Source organism: Juglans regia, chromosome 12, assembly GCF_001411555.2.
Source record: "Juglans regia cultivar Chandler chromosome 12, Walnut 2.0, whole genome shotgun sequence".
NCBI classification, from domain to species: Eukaryota; Viridiplantae; Streptophyta; class Magnoliopsida; order Fagales; family Juglandaceae; genus Juglans; species Juglans regia.
Window position 1 is genome coordinate 22281007 of NC_049912.1, and position 21345 is coordinate 22302351.

Sequence of the window (21345 nt, forward strand, 5' to 3'; positions counted from 1 at the left end):
GAAATTTCGAAGTGCTTAAGGTATTTTCCTTTGCTTTGTAAGCTTATTTCGACACTTTATTAGTGGATTTTTTCATTTGCTCTGTTTTTCACATGTAAGTTTTAATCACTGTTTTATGTAATACTCGGTTTGTTTAGTTTATATTATTTTTCCTTTGCTCTATTTTTCACATGGGATTTAGTTTTATTGCCATTACAGTGGGTTTACATGTAAGGGTTAATATCTTTATTTTTCCATGAAAATGGGTATCCTAGAAGAGACAACAAAACTACTCCATAAGCTGATCTTCTTATACTGAAAAAATCTTTCCACCGTGAGTTCATGTTAGGTGATACTTTTCTTCTGTGAATATGGTTGATTGTATTGTAGTGATACTAATTTATCTATCCACATTCACATGATCATATGATCATTAGTGGTGACAAAAAGTTTGGGGGAAATATGTTGTTTAGCCTAAGGCTTTGGAGTTATATAAGATGAGTGTCAACAATAAGATACTTGTGGTTATAGATCTGTAAAAAGAGTTTCTCCTCCTAAAACTAAAAGCCATCTACTTGCAGTAATGAAACAAGTGAGGTTCTGGTTTTGCATATTGGACCATAGAAGAAATATTTTTTTCTTAATGATTAAAAGCCATCATTTGTGCTTCTGCAGTTGGAATGCAACTTATGAGAATCTACTTACCATCAACAAGCCTTTCCCCCAGCCCATCCCCCTTCCTGTAAGTTGTTATGGATTGAGCATGTTTCCTCTATTTTCATTGCTTGTAAATGTTAATACACTATTCTACTTGAAAAGTACCAAGAGGGTGCTTGGATCATGTATTGCTTAAGATAATAACACTGTGAATGATGCAATTCTGTGCAGAAGGATTAATGACTTAATTGGAGAGGGTTCATCTTTTCATTGCCATTTTTTGCTTACTTTAGGATGCTTTTAGATGTACTGATTGAGTCTGATTGAAAGGTTGGTGCTGATCCTGTAGAAAGCCTTTGCATGTTTAAATATTATCTTAAAATATAAGTCATCAAATTCCTTGAAAATATATTCATAGTAGCATGCCGAGGGACAATTTCATTCATATTTTTCCTTTGTTATTGTGCCTGAATATGTGTGCAACATTAATAATTCTGCATCACACTTTCTTATGGAGAATTCATATTCATGAAATAAACAAGATTCTCGCTAAGTTTTTTTTTTTTTTTTTTGGAAATAGCTAAGTTATTTTGGTTAGCTGCATCTCATCATAATTATTTCATGGGAATGCTAGTCTTGCTCCGATTTTCTACCCGAATTCATACTGGGCTTGGGAAATCTATGTAGCATATATGACCATGATGGTCATTTTGTTGATGAAGTTGTGAAAAATTAAGATCTGTGGTTAGGGGTAAGAAAAGAGAAGTGTGAAATCATTGTGTTTATGGCTCTTTTTTCATGAGAAGACACATTTTATCTATTGGATCGAAAGATCTCTATGTTGGATATATCAGTCTCAAATATTGCTGAATATTGCAGGTTTGTTCATGGCCTTGCAGCCCCGGATTGCACCATTTGTTGCAAGGGAATATGTCTTTGCAAGGGAATATGGGTTGCATTTGGTCTATTTTGTAAATTTATTTCTTTTGTTCTTTGTAAATTTATATTTTAGTTTAATTAGTTGTGATGTATTATTTTTTCTTTTGTTTTTTGTAAATTTATGTCTTGCATTGTGATGTAACAACAATATTATTTGTTTTACACTTATTTATTTTGCTTTTTTATTTATTTTGTTTGTTAATTTATTATCAGAATTAAAAAAAAAAAAAAACTAAGTGCTATAAAAATATTTTTTTAAGTTTTAAAGTCTTTTAAAAAAAAAAAAAAAAAAAACCCGGATTAAATCCGGTTATAATCCGGATCCGGATTAAATCCGGATATCCGGTTACAATCCGGATATCCGGATTGAATCCGGTTATCCGCCCGGATTAAATCCGGATTAATTCGGGCGGATAACCGCCCGGATTTTAACATCCGGATCCGGATCCGGTTATGGCCGGATATCCGGATCCGGATCCGGATGAACACCCCTACAAAGCACAGGGAAACATGAGACTGCAAGTAGAACACTACATTGGGTTTATATTATCTATATAACTTTTCTCTTTCTTTCTGCATTTATATTACCAAAATCCTTAATCAATAAATAAAATATAAAAATATAAAAAAAATGAAATATAAATGATCAAAATGAAACGGCATAGTAAAATTATTCTTATTTATATCGCAAAGCTTACACTGCAACAAAACTTGATGCGCCGTATTGGAACTTTTGAATCTTCCGCTGATAGTGCAATTGAGAAGTAGGAGTATCAAGCAAGAATGGATACTGTTAGCCGAATATCTTGTTGAAACAGAGGAGCAACATGATCTAGGCAACTTTGAAACATTCAAATATTTGAACTGTATTATTTTGAAATCATTTAAACTTTAGTTTTTGAAATCCCGCAACATGTGTGGATTGTTATACAACTTGTACTATTTATAGTGTACGATGCACAGATGAATAAAAGCTCTAAAATCCTTTTCATCCAATCCTTTGTTTAAATTTTACATGATATAAGAGCCAATTGACCAACGTCACTCAAGCTCCTCTTTAACAATGCCTGCCACCCAACTTCCTCTATTCAACCCCTCCTCCTCTCTAAATATTTCCAAGCTCAATCGACATAATTTTCTTACATGGAAGGCGACTATGCTTCCTTATCTAAAGGGCTAAAAAGTTTATGCCTACGTTGATGGAACCCTCACACCTCCACCCAAACAGCTCACTGCTATCGATGGCACCACTTCTGCCAACCCCTTGTTTGACGTCTAGGAAACTCAGGATAATTTAATCCTCAGTTGTCTCACTTCTACGCTCACTGATGAAGTTTTAGCACAAGTCGCCCATTGTACCACCTCCCATGAGCTTTGGATGGCTCTCACATTGGCTTTTGCTTCCCAGTCTCAGGCTCAAGCGATCCATGTGCGCTCTCAACTATCCTTTGCTCGAAACACCACTCAGACAGCTACTGAATATTTTATGCACATTAAAAAGCTCACCGATGACCTTGCCTTTGCTGGTCAGCCCTTGAATTGTGATGATATCAGCACATATCTTCTTGCAGGATTGGGCCCCGAATATGATTCCCTGGTCACCACTATTGGTGCTCGTGCTACTTCCCTCACTCTTAAGGAGGTCCTTTCAATGTTACTTACATGTGAAGCACGTATTCAGTATCACTCTCAGTCCTTTTCTTCCACTTCCCCTTCAGCTAATGTCGCCACTAAGCAGCAAAATCTTTCCTTTTATCAGGGACGTGGAAATCAACGAGGCAGGGGGCGTGGCAATACTTCTTTCCGAAGTTCAGCTTGTGGAAATTTCTCTTCCCCCAATCCCAACAATCATTGTTGCCAATTATGTGACAAGCCCGACCATACAGCCTCGCGATGCTTCAAAAGGTTTGATCCGAATTTTTTAACACCCCCTCCTCGTCAAAATGCTCAAGCCAATCTCTCCACTACTCAGACCCAGACCTCTGGTAATCAAGAATGACATGCTGATACTGGAGCAACTCATCACTTGACTAACAATCTCAACCTTCGTGGTGAAGAGTATGTGGGTACTGATCAAATCCAAGTTGGTGATGGTTCAAGTTTGCATATAACTCATACTGGCACTACTATTTTACCTTCACATTCTAAATCTTTTGTTCTAGATCAAATTTTTGTTGTTCCCCAAATTACAAAAACTCTTATATCTGTCCAAAGATTTACTCAGGATAACTCTGTTTATTTTGAGTTCCATAACACTTTTTTTTTTCCCTGATAAAGGGTTACTCAGGAAACATCATGCATAAAGGCCACAGTAAAGATGGACTATATTGCTTCTCCAAGCCTCTGCAGCAAGCTGTCCCTTCTGCTTTCGTTGGTGTCCGAGTTTCCTTTTTCAGTTGGCATTGTCGTTTCGGACATGCCTCTTTTCGTATTGTTAATCACATTTTAAAACCCAATAATCTTCCTGTTGGTTTGAATAATAGACAATTTGTTTGTCCTGATTGTGAGTTAGCCAAGAGCCATAATTTATCTTTTTCGGCCTCTGTTCATCGTGCAAGTCAGCCATTAGAGCTGATTTATTCTGATGTATGGGGGCCCAGTTTTGTTATTTCCATTCATGGATCTCGATATTATGTTTGTTTTTTGGATGATCACACTAAATTTATTTGGCTTTTTCCTCTAAAAAATAAATCCGATATTAAAAACATTTTTTTTTACAATTCCAAACATATGTTGAACGCCATTTTGACAAAAAAAAACTATAGCCATCCAAACCAATTGGGGTGGTGAATATAGACATTTACACAATTATTTTAAAACTTGTGGCATTCAACATCGCCTAGCATGTCCTTATACACATGAACAAATGGGCTCGGTTGAAAGACGTCATCGTCAGATAGTTGAAATGAGTCTCGCTTTACTAGCTCATTCCAATCTACCTAAACCTTATTGGGAAGATGCCTTTCAAACGACAACTTATATAATTAATTAGCTGCCCACAAAAATTTTACAACATCAATCTCCTTTGGAAAAAGCTTACAATAAAAAACCTGATTACACTTTCATGCGTACTTTTAGATGTGCATGTTGGCCTAATTTACGACCTTTTAACAAACATAAAATTGACTTCCGCTCCAAAACATGTATTTTTATTGCCTATAGTCTCTCACATCAAGGCTACAGATGTCTCAATTTATCCACAGGAAAAATATTTGTGTCACGCCATGTTATATTCGATGAATCCTATTTTCCTTATCAGCCTTGTCACACAATACCATCCATTGTTCAACATACCACCTCTCTACCCATCACTTTACAGTCCACACAACCACATACACTTTTGTTTCTACAGGTGAACTTCTATGCAATCATGACAAAGCACCACAAGATTGTGATCCTCACCCACATACTCCTTTAAGCACAAACCAAGATCAGTCAAGCGACGTACCAGCTCCAACTCCGCATACTACTTCAGACTCACCAGATGTTCTATACCAGCCACCTATCGGCCCTCCCATACATACATCACCTCCTTCTCCACCACGGTGCATGCTCACTAGATCCCAAATAAATTCATTGAAACCGAAGACTCCCTTCGTAGGAATGATACGGTATCCTTTGCCGAAAGCACTTCTTGTTGAGTCTAACTTCATAACCGAGCCCACTTGCTTCACGGAGGCTTCAAAGGCTGCTGTCTGGAAGGAAGCAATGAATACATAGTTCAATGCCTTACTCTCAAACGGTACGTGGGAACTTGTTCCTGCAAAAAGCTCTTATAATCTTGTTGGCAATAAATGGGTATATTGAATTAAACGTCGTGCAGATGGAAGCATCGAAAGATATAAAGCCCGGCTAGTAGCCAAGGGCTATCATCAGCAAGAAAGACTTGATTTTATAGATACATTTAGCCCCGTCATAAAGCCGAGTATGGTTCAACTCGTGCTTTCACTTGTTGTAACTCATCAATGGTCTATTCGTCAACTAGACATTCAAAATGCCTTTCTCCACAGCATTCTCAAAGAGGAAGTATATATGCAACAACCACAAGTCTTCATTCATCCAAATTTTCCGGATCATGTGTGTCGACTAAAAAAAAGCTTATATGGTCTTCGTCAAGCTCCAAGAGCTTGGTTTTCTCGTCTCATTGAAAAATTAAAATCTTATGATTTTGGGATGGTGAGAAGCACTTACTTGTTTTGATATATGTTGACGATATTATCGTTATTGGTTCGGATTCAAGTCTTATTATTAGACTTATTACTCAGCTATCCCTTGATTTTCCAGTTAAGGATCTTGGTGTCTTATCATTTTTTCTTGGGGTGGAAACCATTCAGGATGGTGATGATTTTATTCTCACCCAACGAAAATATATAGCTGATCTTTTATGCAAAGTAAAGCTCGATAAAAGTAAACCATGTGCAACACCAATGTCTACAACTTGCAATCTTTCCAAATATGAGGGCTGTGCATTGGAAGATCTTCATTTATACAGGAGCACGGTTGGTGCTCTCCACTATCTGGGTTTTACACGGCCGAACATAGCATTTAGGTTGCGTTTGGATGTTGAAGTGAGTTGAGTTGAGTTGATAAAATATTGTTAGAATATTATTTATTATTATTATTATTATTTTGGGATTTGAAAAAGTTGAATTGTTTATTATATTTTGTATTAGAATTTGAAAAAGTTGTAATGATGAGTTGAGATGAGTTGAGAGAAATTGTGGTTCCAAACGAAGCCTTAGTGTCCATCGTGTGAGTAAGTATATGCATCAGCCTCGAGTTCCACATTGGCAAGTCGTAAAAAGGATCCTTCGCTACTTCAAAGACACCATTTTATTTGGATTGAGGATTACAAGTCAATCTAATCTCTTCATGGCTATAGAGATGCTGATTGGGCAGGGGATAGCGATGATCGTTGTAGTGTTGGGGCTTATTGTGTGTTTCATGAAAAAAACCTCATTTCTTGGAGCTGTAAACAGCAGCAAACGGTGGCTCGAAGTAGTACTGAGTCGGAGTACAAGTCACTATCCAACACAGCAGTAGAAATTTAATGGCTTCAGTCATTATTATCAACTATATTTTTTCTATTGCCCAAGTGCCCGACAATATGGTGTGACAATATTGGAGCAACATATTTGTCTTCAAATCCCGTTTTCCATGCACGCACAAAACATATTGAAATTGATTTTCACTACGTTCGTGATCAAGTTCTACAGAATAAGCTGAAAGTGTCTTTTTTTTATCTACACGAGATCAGATAGCAGATCTACTTACAAAACCATTGGCTACTGCTCGCTTTCATCTATTAGGAAGCAACCTTCATGTGCAAGAGCTGCCCTTTCGATTGAGGGGGTGTATTGAAACTTTTGAATCTTCTGCTGATAGTGCAACTTAGAAGCAGGAGTATCAAGCAACAACGGATACTGTTAGCCGAATATCTTGCTGAAATAGAGGAGCAACGTGATCTGGATAACTTTGAAACATTCAAATATTTGAATTGTATTATTTTGAAATCATTTAAACTTCAATTTTTGAAATCTTGCAACATGTGCGGATTGTTATACAACTTATACTATTTATAGTGTACGATGCACAGATGGATACAAGCTCTGATATCCTTTTCATCCAATCATTTGTTTAAATTTTACACGCCGCAACCACAAATTTTGTAAATAATTTTTTAATAGAGAAATGTTAAATTTACAAAGAGATGTCACGAAGGATTTGCAAATTAACGTAATATGCTAAATTCTTTGAATCATAAAAGAACGAGCTTAAAATTCCACGACAAATAATAATAGTGAAGCCCTTCTCTTTTAGTTTTGAAAGCGCTGATCCGGGCGGCCCACGATCCGTCGGGCTCTCTTTCGGTTTGTTCAAGATAAAGGACTTAAGGCTTAAAGCGCTAGTAAACGACGCCGTCATACACTCATACATGATACCACAACTAATTTTCGTGCAAAATAAGAGAATCTGAGTACCGAGCTCGTATCAGAATCACACATCCTATTGGTCAAAAGCCATATCGCCTTATCCAAATCCACATCCCCACCAGTCCGCCCATCCAAAAATCCTACAAACTCCCCCACACTTGACATTCTCAACTAGATTGAATCCCCACGCAACCATAGACAACGGTTGCACCAATCCTCATCCCCCATATCTCCTCAACCCATTAATGGCCATGGCAACCCAAGCCTCTCTCTTTACTCCACCTCTCTCCGCCTCAAAGTCCGGTGCCGACCGTGTCACCGTCCCAGGGAAACAATCACCAACCTTGTCTTTCACGAGTCCCAAGCCATTCAAGTCTTTTCCGGGACAGCGTACAATCAAGGCAGCTACTGCGGATGGCAAAACCGAGGCACCCACCAAGGAGGCTCCCGTGGGATTCACCCCGCCCGAGTTGGACCCCAGCACCCCCTCACCGATTTTCGCAGGCAGCACCGGAGGCCTACTGCGTAAGGCCCAAGTCGAAGAGTTCTATGTGATCACATGGGACTCTCCCAAGGAACAAATCTTTGAGATGCCCACTGGAGGTGCAGCCATTATGAGGCAGGGTCCGAACCTGCTCAAACTGGCTAGGAAAGAGCAGTGCTTGGCTTTGGGGACGAGGTTGAGATCTAAGTACAAGATCAAGTACCAGTTTTACAGGGTGTTCCCCAATGGAGAGGTCCAATATTTGCACCCCAAGGACGGTGTTTACCCGGAGAAGGTGAACCCCGGCCGTCAAGGAGTCGGAGTGAACTTCAGGTCAATTGGAAAGAATGTGAACCCGATTGAGGTCAAGTTCACCGGCAAGCAAGTATATGACTTGTGAGGTGTACGATGATATATAATATATGTATTTTATGTGTATGTGATTGTTGTTGGGTTATTGTTTGCCCATGAATCATGGCTAAATTTATCGATGCTCAACTTTTTTTATTCTTCACACAAGCTGACATTGGAAAACAATATCATATATGATGGATGCATGCGGTTGCTAGGAATTAATTGAATTTAAACAGGATTATTTTTTTTATTTTTTATTTTTTAAATTTGTTGGCCACGGGCAACTGTATGATATCATGAATGATTAATTCCGTCATCTTTAATTATCGAGAAAGGATTTAATCACAAAAATATTTTATAAAAATAAATCTACATAATTATCGTGATATAATATATTATATTATAAAATTATTTTTATTATAAAATATATTTAATATATCATATAAAATCATATCAATTTATAATTTTTTTTTTATAATTGTAACATTTTTAATTATGTACAATTGAAGTATAAGTGCAACGGGCAAGTGTTTGCAGGTACTAGCATGCAATCCACGAATGTAAATGATGAAAAAGATACAATATATATATTTTTTATAACGATTTCAAATTTCAAATGTATAATTGTATTTTTATTTTTTAAAAATATACTCTCAATTTAAAATGAAATAGTTAAAAAAAGTTGCGTCTCTGCCATTATTCTACACGTAGAATAAACTGCTCATGTCTTGTTTCGACAATAAATAAAAGCTAGCTTGTGATCGTCAAACTTGAATTTTTAATTCACATGACAATTTGGTAGTGCACATCTTTTTTTTTTTTCCTTCTCATGATGCCCTATGTCCAACATCAAAGATAATATGCAGATAGCTTAAATTAATATTAGAGTAGTATGTTACATGTATTTATAATTTTTATTTTATATATTTTTATTTATAAGATTTATTTTATCGGTTTTGTTTTAAAATTCAAAATAATTTTAAATTTCATAATTTTCAATGTATCAATAATTGATGAAACGTGGAGAACTAAATTTTTTGTAAGTTTTTCTTAAAGGCAAATAGCATTTTTCTTAACATTATTCTCTAAAACATAAGCTAACGGATGGAATAGACCGAGAAAAAATTAATAATGCTACAAAAGAATTCCGGAACCTAACGACCAAACGTCCACGTTTTGGTTTTGGTGATCGAGAACCTAAAACATTTAGAAAGAAAAAGGAAAGCAATATTTTTTTGCGAAAATTGCATTTAAAACGGACAACCCATTGATTTATTATGCCAGCTAGTTAATCAACAGAAATTAGGGAATGCGATTGAGAAAAGATGCAACACAGAAATAAAACTTTGGAAAATATTGATTCATGATAAAATTTAAAACAACAAGAATTTTCTCAAAAAGGGAAAATATAAATTAGTTGCATGAAAATCAAATATATAAATAAACAAGAATCTTTGCAAAAACTTGACCAAAATTGAAATCAGAATCACTTATAGAACTTAGAACAAAATATTTTCTAAAAAGACAAAAATGAATGTAAATAGAATATTTAAAAAAAAAAATTGATATTGTCCCAATACAAGGAAGATTAAGGGCAGGTTTGGGGCATAAAACAAAACACAAAATTCTCATCTCATCTCATCTCATCATTACACCTTTTTCAAATCCCCATACAAAATATAATAAACAATTCAACTTTTTCAAACCCCAATACACATTTTTCAAATCCCAAAACAATAATAATATTAAAACTTAATATTTTAAACTTCAAAACAAAATACAAAATTCTCATCTCACCCTCCAAACCTACCTTAAGTTTTTCTTGTCATATTTGTGTATGTTTATATTTTTAAGATAGTTCAGCACAATCAACATAAAATTTCAAGTGAATCTCCTTCATCAATTTAGGTTATCATCAAATAGGAACATATATCTAAATATTCGAAGATGATTGAGAGATTGGCAGTTTTGCGAGAATTTTCACTGAACATGCACATTAGGGATGGGGCCCCGTTGGGTCAGCCTACCCCTGTCCCCACTAGGGGTTTTCCATGCTGGGCAAAGGGCGGGCTAACCCCAACGGAGCCCCACCCCGCACCCCTTTCATATTTAATATAAAAAATTATATTTTTAATATTTATATAAATATATTATATATAGATATATATAATTTGTTAAAAATTTGAAATTGGATTCAAGTTAATGGATTAGGAGGCCAACCTTTATATAGGAGGTCAAGACAATACAATAATTATATTTAAGCAATGTGAGACTTACAATAGGCCAACCTTACTGTTAAGTCTCATATTGTTTAAGTATAACTATTGTATTGATTTGACCTCCTATATAAAGGTTGGCTTAGGAGGTTAAGATAATCTAAAATACAATTTTATTGAGTTTATATTCTTTTTGAATGTATAAATTTTAATTTTAATTATATTATAATTTTGGTCTAAAAAAAATTTTAGACCAAACAAATTTTTTATAGACCCAATGGGTCATTGGGTTGAGCGGGGGGCGGGGTCGGGTGCAGTTTCAACCCCACCCCCTGGAACTGGGGTTGGGGACCCCGCCCCCGCCTCCTTGGGGCGGGGTTGGAAACCTCTCCGCATGGTGCTGGGCGGAGTGCAAGATTGGCACCCCTAAGGCACATCGAAAATACTGTTCAAACACTATCTAGGACTCCAGACACATTAAGGAGATTTGGATTCGAAGATGACTTGAAATGAGTTGAGATGGATTATGAATAGTAGTGAGATTTGTGAGTTAAAGTTGCTGAATAATAATAAATAGTAGTGAGATGAGTTAAAATGAGTTGAGATGAATTGTGAATACAAACATCTCCTAAAGTGATTGTAAGCTGCGTGCAGTTGTTTTTGTTTTTTCAATGAACATGTCTTGGCCATTCTTTTCATAAGATATACAAACTAATCGGAATGGTGAAGGTTAATGGATGTGTGTTTTTGACAGAACAATTTTTTCAAGCATTATTCATAAACAAAGCACCACTTCAGCAAAGTGGCTCCCGATGAAGTAAGTAGTTGGTGATCTGTGTTCCAGATTGCAAATATAAGTTGCTCAAACTTCCGAAAAGTGAAGCACAAAGCAAAGACCAACCATTACCATTATATCATACCTTTCAAGTAAGTACAAATGCAGAAAGAAAGAAAGAAAGACAGAGAAAAGTTATATAGATAATATAAACCCAATGTAGTGTTCTACTTGCAGTCTCATGTTTCCTTGTGCTTTGGCAGGCCGAGCTGTGTTCTGAATCCATTTCTCATTCGTGAGTGTTTCTGTGGGCACTACCATGGCCGTATATGAACCTTGCTGTTCCCTCTGTGTACACATGAGTCTCATTGTCCAGCCTGCCAATGCTCCTCTCAAATCAGTTGCTGCTCAACATTCAGGAAAGGAAATTACAAACGCTCATGCAAAGGTAAACAAGATCAGCCTTACGTGTTCCGAACGGCTTTGCTCAAGGTGGAAGCCGATGAAAATGTTTTCCCATCAAGGTATCTGTTCTCCCCTTTCATCCTCTGTTTCATCCTGAGGTCCAACTCATCAGCACTCAAAGCAAATGGAGTATCAGAAGCCTGCCGTTTACAACAATGTTTAGTCTTCCAAATTAATTTCAATGTTTTTTCACAATATCGTAACTATCGTTGGGGTACTAACAAGAACTGTGAGATAAAAGGCATATATAAAGTAGCCTATTTTCTTCAAAATATGAACTGTCTTTCTTTTAAAAAGGTTTTGCTCTAAAGATCAGAGCTTGCATAAAATTTTGCACATGGGACAGCCTATTGAAAGGGGTTGATTTCTCATACCATGACCCATCCCCAAGTATCTGCGAAAGAAGGGACATGGGCCGAGTAAGGCACCACATCTGCACACGAAACAAGGAAGGTGACCCGCGTGATCATTTTAACAATTAAGTTCGGAAATGGAAAATATCTTCATTAAATCCAATCTTACTTACGCTTGAAAACCTGCCTTAGAGTGTTGTAAATGCAAGAGAATACCTCTGTATGGCTGAATATTCCAGCTGGTCCTGCCTAAGAAGAGTAGGTTGAGAAATGGTTACTTTTTTTGTTTTTTCCTCCGAGTCATGTACACTCTCGTTCCACTTTTATCAAACTATAATAATGATGTAATATATATTATATATTAACTATTAAATCCATTTTTATTATTGAAAATAACAAATTTAAAAGTTAATGACGTCATTATAATAAGATAGGAGAGTACTGCATGACATTTTCCTTTTCATCTTCTCTCCCTCTCTCTTTCTGATCCATACCCACACACACACACAGACAAACCTGTGTGACAAATAAGCCACCCTGATTAAGTCTAGGTTTGACAGTAAACTCATAGAAGGATTTGGTGTAGAGTTTATAACACGGGCCTCCCTCAATCGGGTCAGCCAAGTCGCCTATGATCACATCATAACACTCTTCTCTGCTTTCTAGCTCAGCCCTGCAGCAAACCACGAGGTTCTTAGTCGTTACAATGACATGACAGCCATGCATGTGACGCAAGTAGATAGTGGAACCTGGCGTCATTGATAATAAGCTCAAGTCTTGGATCACAGAAAGCATCCCTGTTCACTATTAAGTATGACTTGCAAAACTCCACCACCTCCTGCATATATGCCCCATGGAAAGATTGAAGATTGAAGAAACAAGAAAATCATAATTGTACTATCACATTACACAGGAAAATTGCAAAATAAACAATATGATGAGGGTTATTTGACTTAGAGAGGATCGTAAGATAATAATCCGAAAGACAGAGAGAAGATCAAGGGAAAAAAAACATATGACCCCCGAAACAAAAAACACCTAGTTTAGGGGAAAAAATAACTCAAAGAAAATCATGTTGATTGCAACATATAATATTGATCACCAAAATATGATGGAGATTTTACCTCATCAATGTCACACATGACAACCATCTCTACAGTATTATGTCTAAGAATCTCTCTTGCTGTGGAACCCTCACCTCCTCCCATAATAAAGATGGTCCTTGGACTAAGGATCAAACACAAATATTAGCTTGAAATATTGGCGCCTTTACACACTGTACAACACTAAAGAAAACGAGAGGAACAGGAAAATAATTCAAGTAGTAATTAAGAGGAAATGTTACTTGGGATGATGAAGAAGTGCTGGATGAACAAGAGATTCATGGTAGATGAATTCGTCTGTCTCTGCACTTTGAAGCTTTCCATCAATGACCAGAGCCTATTAATAAAACAAATATTTAGCGCAAAAGAAGTCGGAAGTACTGTTGCATTAGAAACGTAATATTTTCTCTTCCAAATTAGACTTTCTTTGATACACATGAAACCTTTCCAAAAGGTTTCGTGTCCAAAAGCGCAATGTCCTGGTACGGCGTAGCTCCTGTATGCAATATGCTGCATAAATAAATAAATAAAAATCAATGTTCAATATACAGGCCAGAGAAGGAAGACGAGAGAAAAATAATAATCCGAGCGTACGTATATAGTACCTGCAGGTTTATATATATAATCTTGTATATTTGATCTTAAACTAAAATATAATTTAAATACCGGCGTAGATTAACCCTTGTGACAACCGGCCATAATATACCTATTGAGAGAAAAGGACCATCTCAGATTCTCTTCAATCTCTTCCTCATACCAACAGCTCTTCCTATACCCATTTAGTACAAAGCCTTTTCCATGAACTCCATTTCCATTGGAATAAGAAATATCTGCCATTTTCCTATTAATGCTGAAAGAATCGAGAGAAAGATCAGAACCAAGCAGTGAAGGGGAGGAGAGAAGTCTGTCTTGGTGCAATATATTAATAGGCCGAGATCTCAGGCTGGGTTTAAGGGAAATCGAAAAGGTACTATGATTTTGTGTGTGGTATGAATGAATGTGAGATTTTATAGAATTAAGTGCATGGGTACTCTGCTTAATATATAGTGTGAATTATTAGGAGCCAAAATCCACGTGGATTAATTTTCGTGAAGGGAAAGAACATTGTGCGTGCCTGATTTCTAAGGTTGATCTGCTCGCGTGGTAATTTTAGTACTATAGGTGATGATCGATCTTTGCCATGTGCATGCGCAGTACGTAGGCATGGAAGCGAAGAAAATGCGAAGAAAGTGATTTTACATGTTTGATTTGGTAGGGTTAAAGATTGTTGAAGAATAATCTATTTGTGGATAAGGTCTTAGATATATTTATAAAGAATAAGCAATCATTTTTTATAGAACCAGTTTTATGAGATAGGCCCATGAATTTTTTTATGGTATCAGAACCTACCACATAACTAATGGGGGCCAACATGCACTACTTATCCTGTGATAAGGACCAGAAAAAAATACTGACATGCACGTGAGGGAGGGTATTGAGGAATAGTTTCACAATATTGTCTGTAGACAAGGTCTTAGATATGTTTATAAGAAATGAGTAACTATATTTTATAGAATCAGTTTTATGAGATGAGTTAGACCATAAATTTCTTTAAAGATTGTCTAGCTACCTTTAGCTATGCACTACTAGGAACAGCGGGACCTACGTACGTGAATTTCCTAATGTTCACTTGAAAATAGGGATATTGATATTGTGACTGCAAATATGGACAAAGATGTGGCATGGATTAATATGGTCATGAGACGGCATTAACGCATGATATGTATAGAGAATTTTATTAGTGGAAGGGAAAAGATAAAAAGGATGATCATGATTGAGGGGATGACAATTTACCTGAGAATTTGGTCATTCCTTTCTTCAGAAGTACTGTGTGCAAATCTTGGTTGGAGAGAGAGAGAGAGAGAGAGAGAGAGAGAGAGATCAGCGTGCAGAAGAAACCATCATCATATTCTCTTTGTTTGGCTCAAAAGATTGAGGAAGAGCATGCTGTTCCAGGCGCACTCATAATCACCATCACCAATTCACCATCAAACGCATCATCAATCCTCTCCACCCCACCATGATAAAAACAAAGAATAACAATCCTTAATTTTATGTATATATATATACATGTTTGAGTTCAACTTTTCTTATATATCATGCTTTTTTTCGCCACTTGTCAGAAGGTAATCCCCAAAAGAATCTTGTGATCCACTTTGTAGCTAAGTTCGGAGTTTAATTTATGATCAAAATGTTTCAAAAATTTAAGCTGATATGTTGTATATTAATTAAATGAAGTGAAGTGTATATATAAAATTTAATTATTTAAATTATATCTTAACAAGCAAGGACAGGACAACCGAAGAGACTTGGTTCGACTTGTGATGTAAGATTAACATCGGCATTATGATGTGCCCCTCCTGATAATGCCCCTCGATCCGGACCATTGGCGGACAAGGAGGGTTCACTGGGGGAGTGGTGTTTTCTTCCATGCACGCCAATTCCATGAACACAAAGTAATCATCCTTGTAGGGTTCGGGGGGTGACAATCGATTGCAGGATAGAGATCATATACATACATATATATATATATATATATATATGGTACCTGCAAAGACCTCAAAGCGATCAATCATTATGATCTTTGCTTGCTTCACTGTTTTGGTACCTACAAAGATCTTTGCTTGCTCTCTGCCCCTCATGGTCATGACCTGTAAAAATCATCACAAATGGAAATCTTTAGGTTCCCAAATGACGTTAATTTTAGTTTAATGACTCATATTTAATATTTATTAGACTTATATTTTGTTACACCTTGGATGGAAAGGTTTCAATTTATACAAAGTTAATGGAAAGAATAGCAAACCCCTGTGATTAATTTTGACTGTTTTAGCTAAGTTTGCAGTCATGTCAATTGAAGATCAGCTATATTATATGCCTAGAAATTAAACTCATCAGGAGGCCTGAAGATCAGAAAACTAAGAAGTTAACTGAGGCGAGGTGGCTAGGCTGATTACCTAATGTTTGGGCCATTACTAAGAGATTGGGAGAACGCCCAGTACTCGAACAGCATGCGTGCACTGCTTTGCATTCGGGAAGCTCACAAGGGTTGTCTGTTTAAAAAGTTGAACCAAGCCTCATACAGCTAGCTAGCATGAACTATGAACACTGAATTGGGTCACCAAAACACTAACCAGAAATGTAATTCTTAAGGGGTTTTAGGGTTGAGCATAAGGTTCGCCTCCTTATAATCCACTCAAACCTGTCCAGACCAATCCACCCACTCATCCATGTGCTTCAGAACGAAGGGAGAACTGAAATGCAACCTAGACTGGTCTAGGCCCAGGCATTCTCTGGGCTTCTCTCTACCTCCCATTGAGGCCAGTTTGTGATCAGGATAGAATTCTTTTAGAATTTGGTTAAGGAATAGAATAAGAAATTGATAGACACGATAGGTGAGTCGCATAGTATTTTTTATAAAGTATTTAATGTTGTGAAATTATCGTTTGTCTCGAAATGTTAAGATAATGAAAAAAAGTAAATTTTATTATTTATTTTTATATTTTAACACTCTTTATATGAAGGCTAGATTTTTTTTTAATGAGTAGTCTAACATGTGAAATATTTAATTAAATGGAGTAGAGTGTAGAGTCCGGATTCGAATTCAGGACCTTTACTCTGATATTATGTAAAATCACTATTTATACTAAAAGTTTAAGCTAATAGAAAAAGATAAATTTTATTATTTATTTTTATATCTAAACAGATGTTACCTAAGCAAATTGACAGAGATTTGAAAATAATTGCTTTAGTTCTTTCTTCCTACCGGACGGGTATTATGCAAAGAATAATATTAGGTATAAGTTTTAAATGTATAAATTTTGTATAAATTTCTTATTAAAATTTGGACCCCATAAAAAAGTAATTTTTTTACACTTTTTATATTTGGATTAATTTTTTTTTATAAAGAATTTGTGTAAAATTTATATATTTCGAATTTTTATATATGAGTAGTGTTAGGCCGCCGCCCCGCAATAATCGTTGAGTGTGCCTTAGCACAAATTTGGTTTTTTATTTTTAATATATTTAAATATTTTTAAAAAATAAAAAAATATATCAATTAACTAAAAATTTATTTGTTAATAATTAAGTAAAATTTTTTTAAATATATATACAGTCAAAATAAAAAGATAAATTCATGCGAAATACTAATATTTTCCTTTATATATGTCATTTTCGTTGGATAGCCGGTAAAAGTTTGAGTGTTATGTGCTCAGGCGCTATATATGCAGGCCTACCCATTAGCTTGCAGTTTCCGATATCCGGAGAAGGTCATGTGTTTCTGACGGATATTAGTTTTTTAAAAAATTTACTTAACCTCCTACTATTTATACAACCTCCACATTCTACATTATTTTTAATTTTTATTATTTTTTTCTTTTATTAAATATTTATTATATAAATAATGAATAAAAAATTTAAAATAATTTAAAAAGAATAAACTCAAAAAAAAATTTTAAAAAAATATTAAAAATTTAAAAAAGTGTGGAGTGTGGAGTGTGGTGGAGGTTGTGTAGCAAAACTCTTAAAAGAATAGTAAAACGAGAAAAATATAAGAATAAATTTCAAAAATTACACAAGACAGTACTAAAAAGAAAAACTTAAGTAGTTCGATTTAAATAAAGCCTATATCTATTATCACAAAAAGATCTACTGATATTTATTGAAGTAAATACAAACAAATATATAAATTTAATCATTTATATTTCTCGTAACATTGAATACATTATAAATTGTTCTAAACTAAAGCCTGATCAATGCACTCAATTCTTGCACTCCCGTTACAGTAAAATGTACACCGTTACTCTCACCTTGCCCATATCTCTTTAGTATGCGCACTAACATATAAAACAAAGGGGAGACAAAGCAGGGGCCTTAAATTGGCTAAATTTTACATAAAGTGATTGACTCTTGAGTTGAAAAGCAAGCCCCGAGTTTAACACAATCAATCTAGAATCTGAACTCGAATCAGTTTGGGTCAGTTTGAATATATATATATATATATATATATATATATATATATATGCATTGGTTACCGAGTATTTATTGGTGTAAAAAGGGATAGTGAGAGAAAAGTTTGTTTCAAGACCCGTTACAATGTCTCTTTTCTTAAAACAATATTTATCTCCACTAATAACGCTATGCACACGGGTTATAAGCGAATTTACTTTCAAGATACAATGAAGCTCATAACAAGTCTGTTTATCTAACTGCATTATGCACTAATGAGATTACACTCCGAATACTCTCAGATTTTACTATTCTATCAAGAAATTAGTAATTTACTCTCTTGAGAATGAATAGATTCTAACAAATTTTGAAGAAATGAAATATTTGGGAGAGAGAGAGAGAGAGAATTTCAAAATTGGCTTATGAGATTCTTTAATTCGTAGATCAATAAATCTATTTATAGATGATCAAAAGATGCGAAAGAAAAGTTATAACTTTTTATTTTTTTGAAACCTGATCCGAATAGGTATATTTATTGTGCTCGTTACCAAGTGACACAATTGTTGTACCTAGTCCAATGGTCATGCTGCTTCTCCTCTAGTCGGCTTGCCTAAGTTCAAGTCCCAACTGGTGTAAATATTAAAGAGAAAATCTTTCATATTTCATATGCCTACATAACAATTGATAAATGCTGTGACAAGTAGATCCCACCGACATTATTATAGCACCAGGCCCCCAGTTCATAGATCTACACTTTTCCTCTCTCTCTCTTCTCTCTCTATGTGTTGGATCATCTCCTGTAGTAAATCTATACCTATATTTTACATAAAGAACAACTTTATCAATTTGATTCGACACATTTAAGGACCACGACAATAACTTACCAAATTAAATGGGGAAAAAAGAACATGATTTTTGATTGGACAAAAAATAAAAAGTCTGGTTTTGAAGATGATTATCATCAATCAGATTCTTCGATATGCTTATTATCAACGCCGATTTCCTTATTTACCTTCGACTGAATCCCATAATAATTGACATGCCGTTTGGCCAAATTCGTGCTGGGCTTGTAACCGAAGTCCTCAAAAGCCAAGGGCACATTATTGGCATGGGTGTAGAGAACGTCTCCATTCCTCGGCATCTTGATCACGTGCTTCTTGGCCTTGATGCTCAATGGACACTAACTTTCTGATTGGCACTGGCGATGTGTTCTCGAGGTTGTAGATCCTCAATTGCGCTGGTCCCCGCTTCTTCCTATCACTTCTAGTGCTCGTCTCGGTTGTGTCCAATGCCCTTAAACATCCTGTTAGGGATCTCGATCTAGTCCCTAAATACTATATTGTCCTCGCCTTGGTTCTCCTTGTGATGACCGATAGCCTTAGCCCTCTTGCTTGGTCTTTTATCAATAATGGCAATGATGAGTTCCTAGGTTGATGAATGTATGATGTTTAGTGATGAAAATGATGATGATGATGAATTCGGGTGATCTAAGTGATGAATATGAGTGTTTGATACAATGTGGAACTGCTTGAAGGTTGCCCTTGATGTTGGGATCACTTGGGTGATGCTTAGGGTTGGTATAGCGAAGACAGACTCGAGTTTGGATAGTGGCTAAGTGGAATTACGAATTTGGAAAAGTTAGATTAGGGTTGGAGTGTAGGATGAGTTACTAGGGTTTGGAAGGATGTGGATGAGTGAGACTAGGGTTTGGTGGCTAGGGTTGGCCGACTTTAGGGTTTGGTTATTGTGGTCCCTAAATTGTAGGATCAAATATGGAAAAGGTGATTCGGTTCTGGCAATGGGACGAAGATCTTGTTTGACTAGATGGATTGAAAGGTTTGAGAGATTTAAGGGATTGAGTGATTCTAGAGAAGTTCCTAAAATTAAGGGATTGGCTAGGGTAAGATAACGAAGATAGGATTTGAATATGGCAAGAGGATGAAAGTTTTTAGTTGACTTGAAAGATTGGGATGAGTCAACTTTCTTAAAATTGAGAAAGTTGACAAGTGTGACTCTTGAGGGACGACTAGGATTTATGGAAGGTGGAAGAAGGATAATTTTGGTAAGAGGCAAATATGAGAATTAGGATATTGGCAAGATGGAGGCTTAGGGAGTTTCGGCTAGGGGAATTGGTGAATGAAAAAATGGTGAACTAGGGTTGTAGCTGAATATGGTAAGTGTGTAATGCACTTTGGTGGCCGTATGGTGTGTTTGGGGAGATGGAATGGATGTACGAAAATATGGATGAACAAGATGGGAAAAGTATGAACACTCAAGAATTATGAATGAACACAAAGATAACAAATCAACTTCGATTCACGAATTTCACAAAGTTGAAAAGAAATAAGATAAATTGAATCATACCTATTCACGAATTTCAAAGTGATGATCCTTTACTAAGGATTCACAAATTTCACCGAAGTAGCTTAAGTGCCAAGTACTGAAAAATGATCTCAAGAACAATAATCCGTTCACTTAGAAAATTTGCCAAAAGATGTAAACTAAATGACTAAAGGCCCTATTTATAGAAATTACAAAGTGAAAACTCTCAATAGGTTCATTGGAATATAATTAAATAAAATAAATAAATATAATAAAATAATATAGTCTTGCATGGCCAATGTGGCCTGTGACATATGTTGGCCCTTAGTGGCCTAGGCTGGCCCATGACATGGCTGGCGTGTGGGTGGCATGGCCAAGGCAAGGGCCTGGGCCCTAGGGCAGCATGTTGGGGTTGCTGCATGGGCACGCTAGCATGGCCCAAGCAAGGTGTCCGGGCGCTAGGTTGCGCGTGTGCTGGGCATGTGCGCTGGGCTTGCATGCTGCGCCCCCGAGCATGCTAGGCGTGCTATGCTCGCGCTGGCCTAGTCTGTTAGGGACCTCGGTCTAGTCCCTAAACACTAAGGTCCACGAGCTCACATTGGTAATGGTGATGACCGAGTGGGCCTTGTCAACTTGCTTGGCCTTCAACTTTCATGGCAATGGAGGGTCCCTATGTTGATGAAGGCTTAATGTTTGAGTGATGATGATGATGCAATGAGGTATTCTAAGTGTTTGATGGATGCAATGCAATGTGGTTCGGCTAGTGCTTGTTCTTG

At 36.2% G+C, this 21345-nt stretch overlaps 3 protein-coding genes across 3 annotated transcripts; 2 read left to right on the plus strand and 1 right to left on the minus strand.

The window, feature by feature from the left end:
• Positions 1-2953: 2953 nt before the first annotated feature.
• On the plus strand, positions 2954-3574 carry LOC109005777. The gene has a single exon (XM_018984825.1). It carries the CDS (start codon positions 2954-2956, stop codon positions 3572-3574), a length of 621 nt encoding a protein of 206 aa, XP_018840370.1.
• A 3671-nt stretch (positions 3575-7245) lies between these two features.
• On the plus strand, positions 7246-8511 carry LOC109005852 (photosystem I reaction center subunit II, chloroplastic-like). The gene has a single exon (XM_018984917.2). It carries the CDS (start codon positions 7754-7756, stop codon positions 8390-8392), a length of 639 nt encoding a protein of 212 aa, XP_018840462.1. The 5' UTR covers positions 7246-7753; the 3' UTR covers positions 8393-8511.
• Positions 8512-11440: 2929 nt separating this feature from the next.
• On the minus strand, positions 11441-14250 carry LOC109005851 (thermospermine synthase ACAULIS5-like). Its single transcript, XM_018984916.2, has 10 exons — positions 13965-14250; positions 13702-13768; positions 13501-13595; positions 13280-13382; positions 12905-12993; positions 12672-12828; positions 12329-12404; positions 12177-12235; positions 11806-11942; positions 11441-11714 (listed from the first exon to the last, which is right to left on the minus strand). The coding sequence occupies exons 1-10, from the start codon at positions 14093-14095 to the stop codon at positions 11627-11629; spliced, it is 1002 nt and encodes a 333-aa protein (XP_018840461.1). The 5' UTR covers positions 14096-14250; the 3' UTR covers positions 11441-11626.
• Between the last annotated feature and the right edge of the window lie 7095 nt (positions 14251-21345).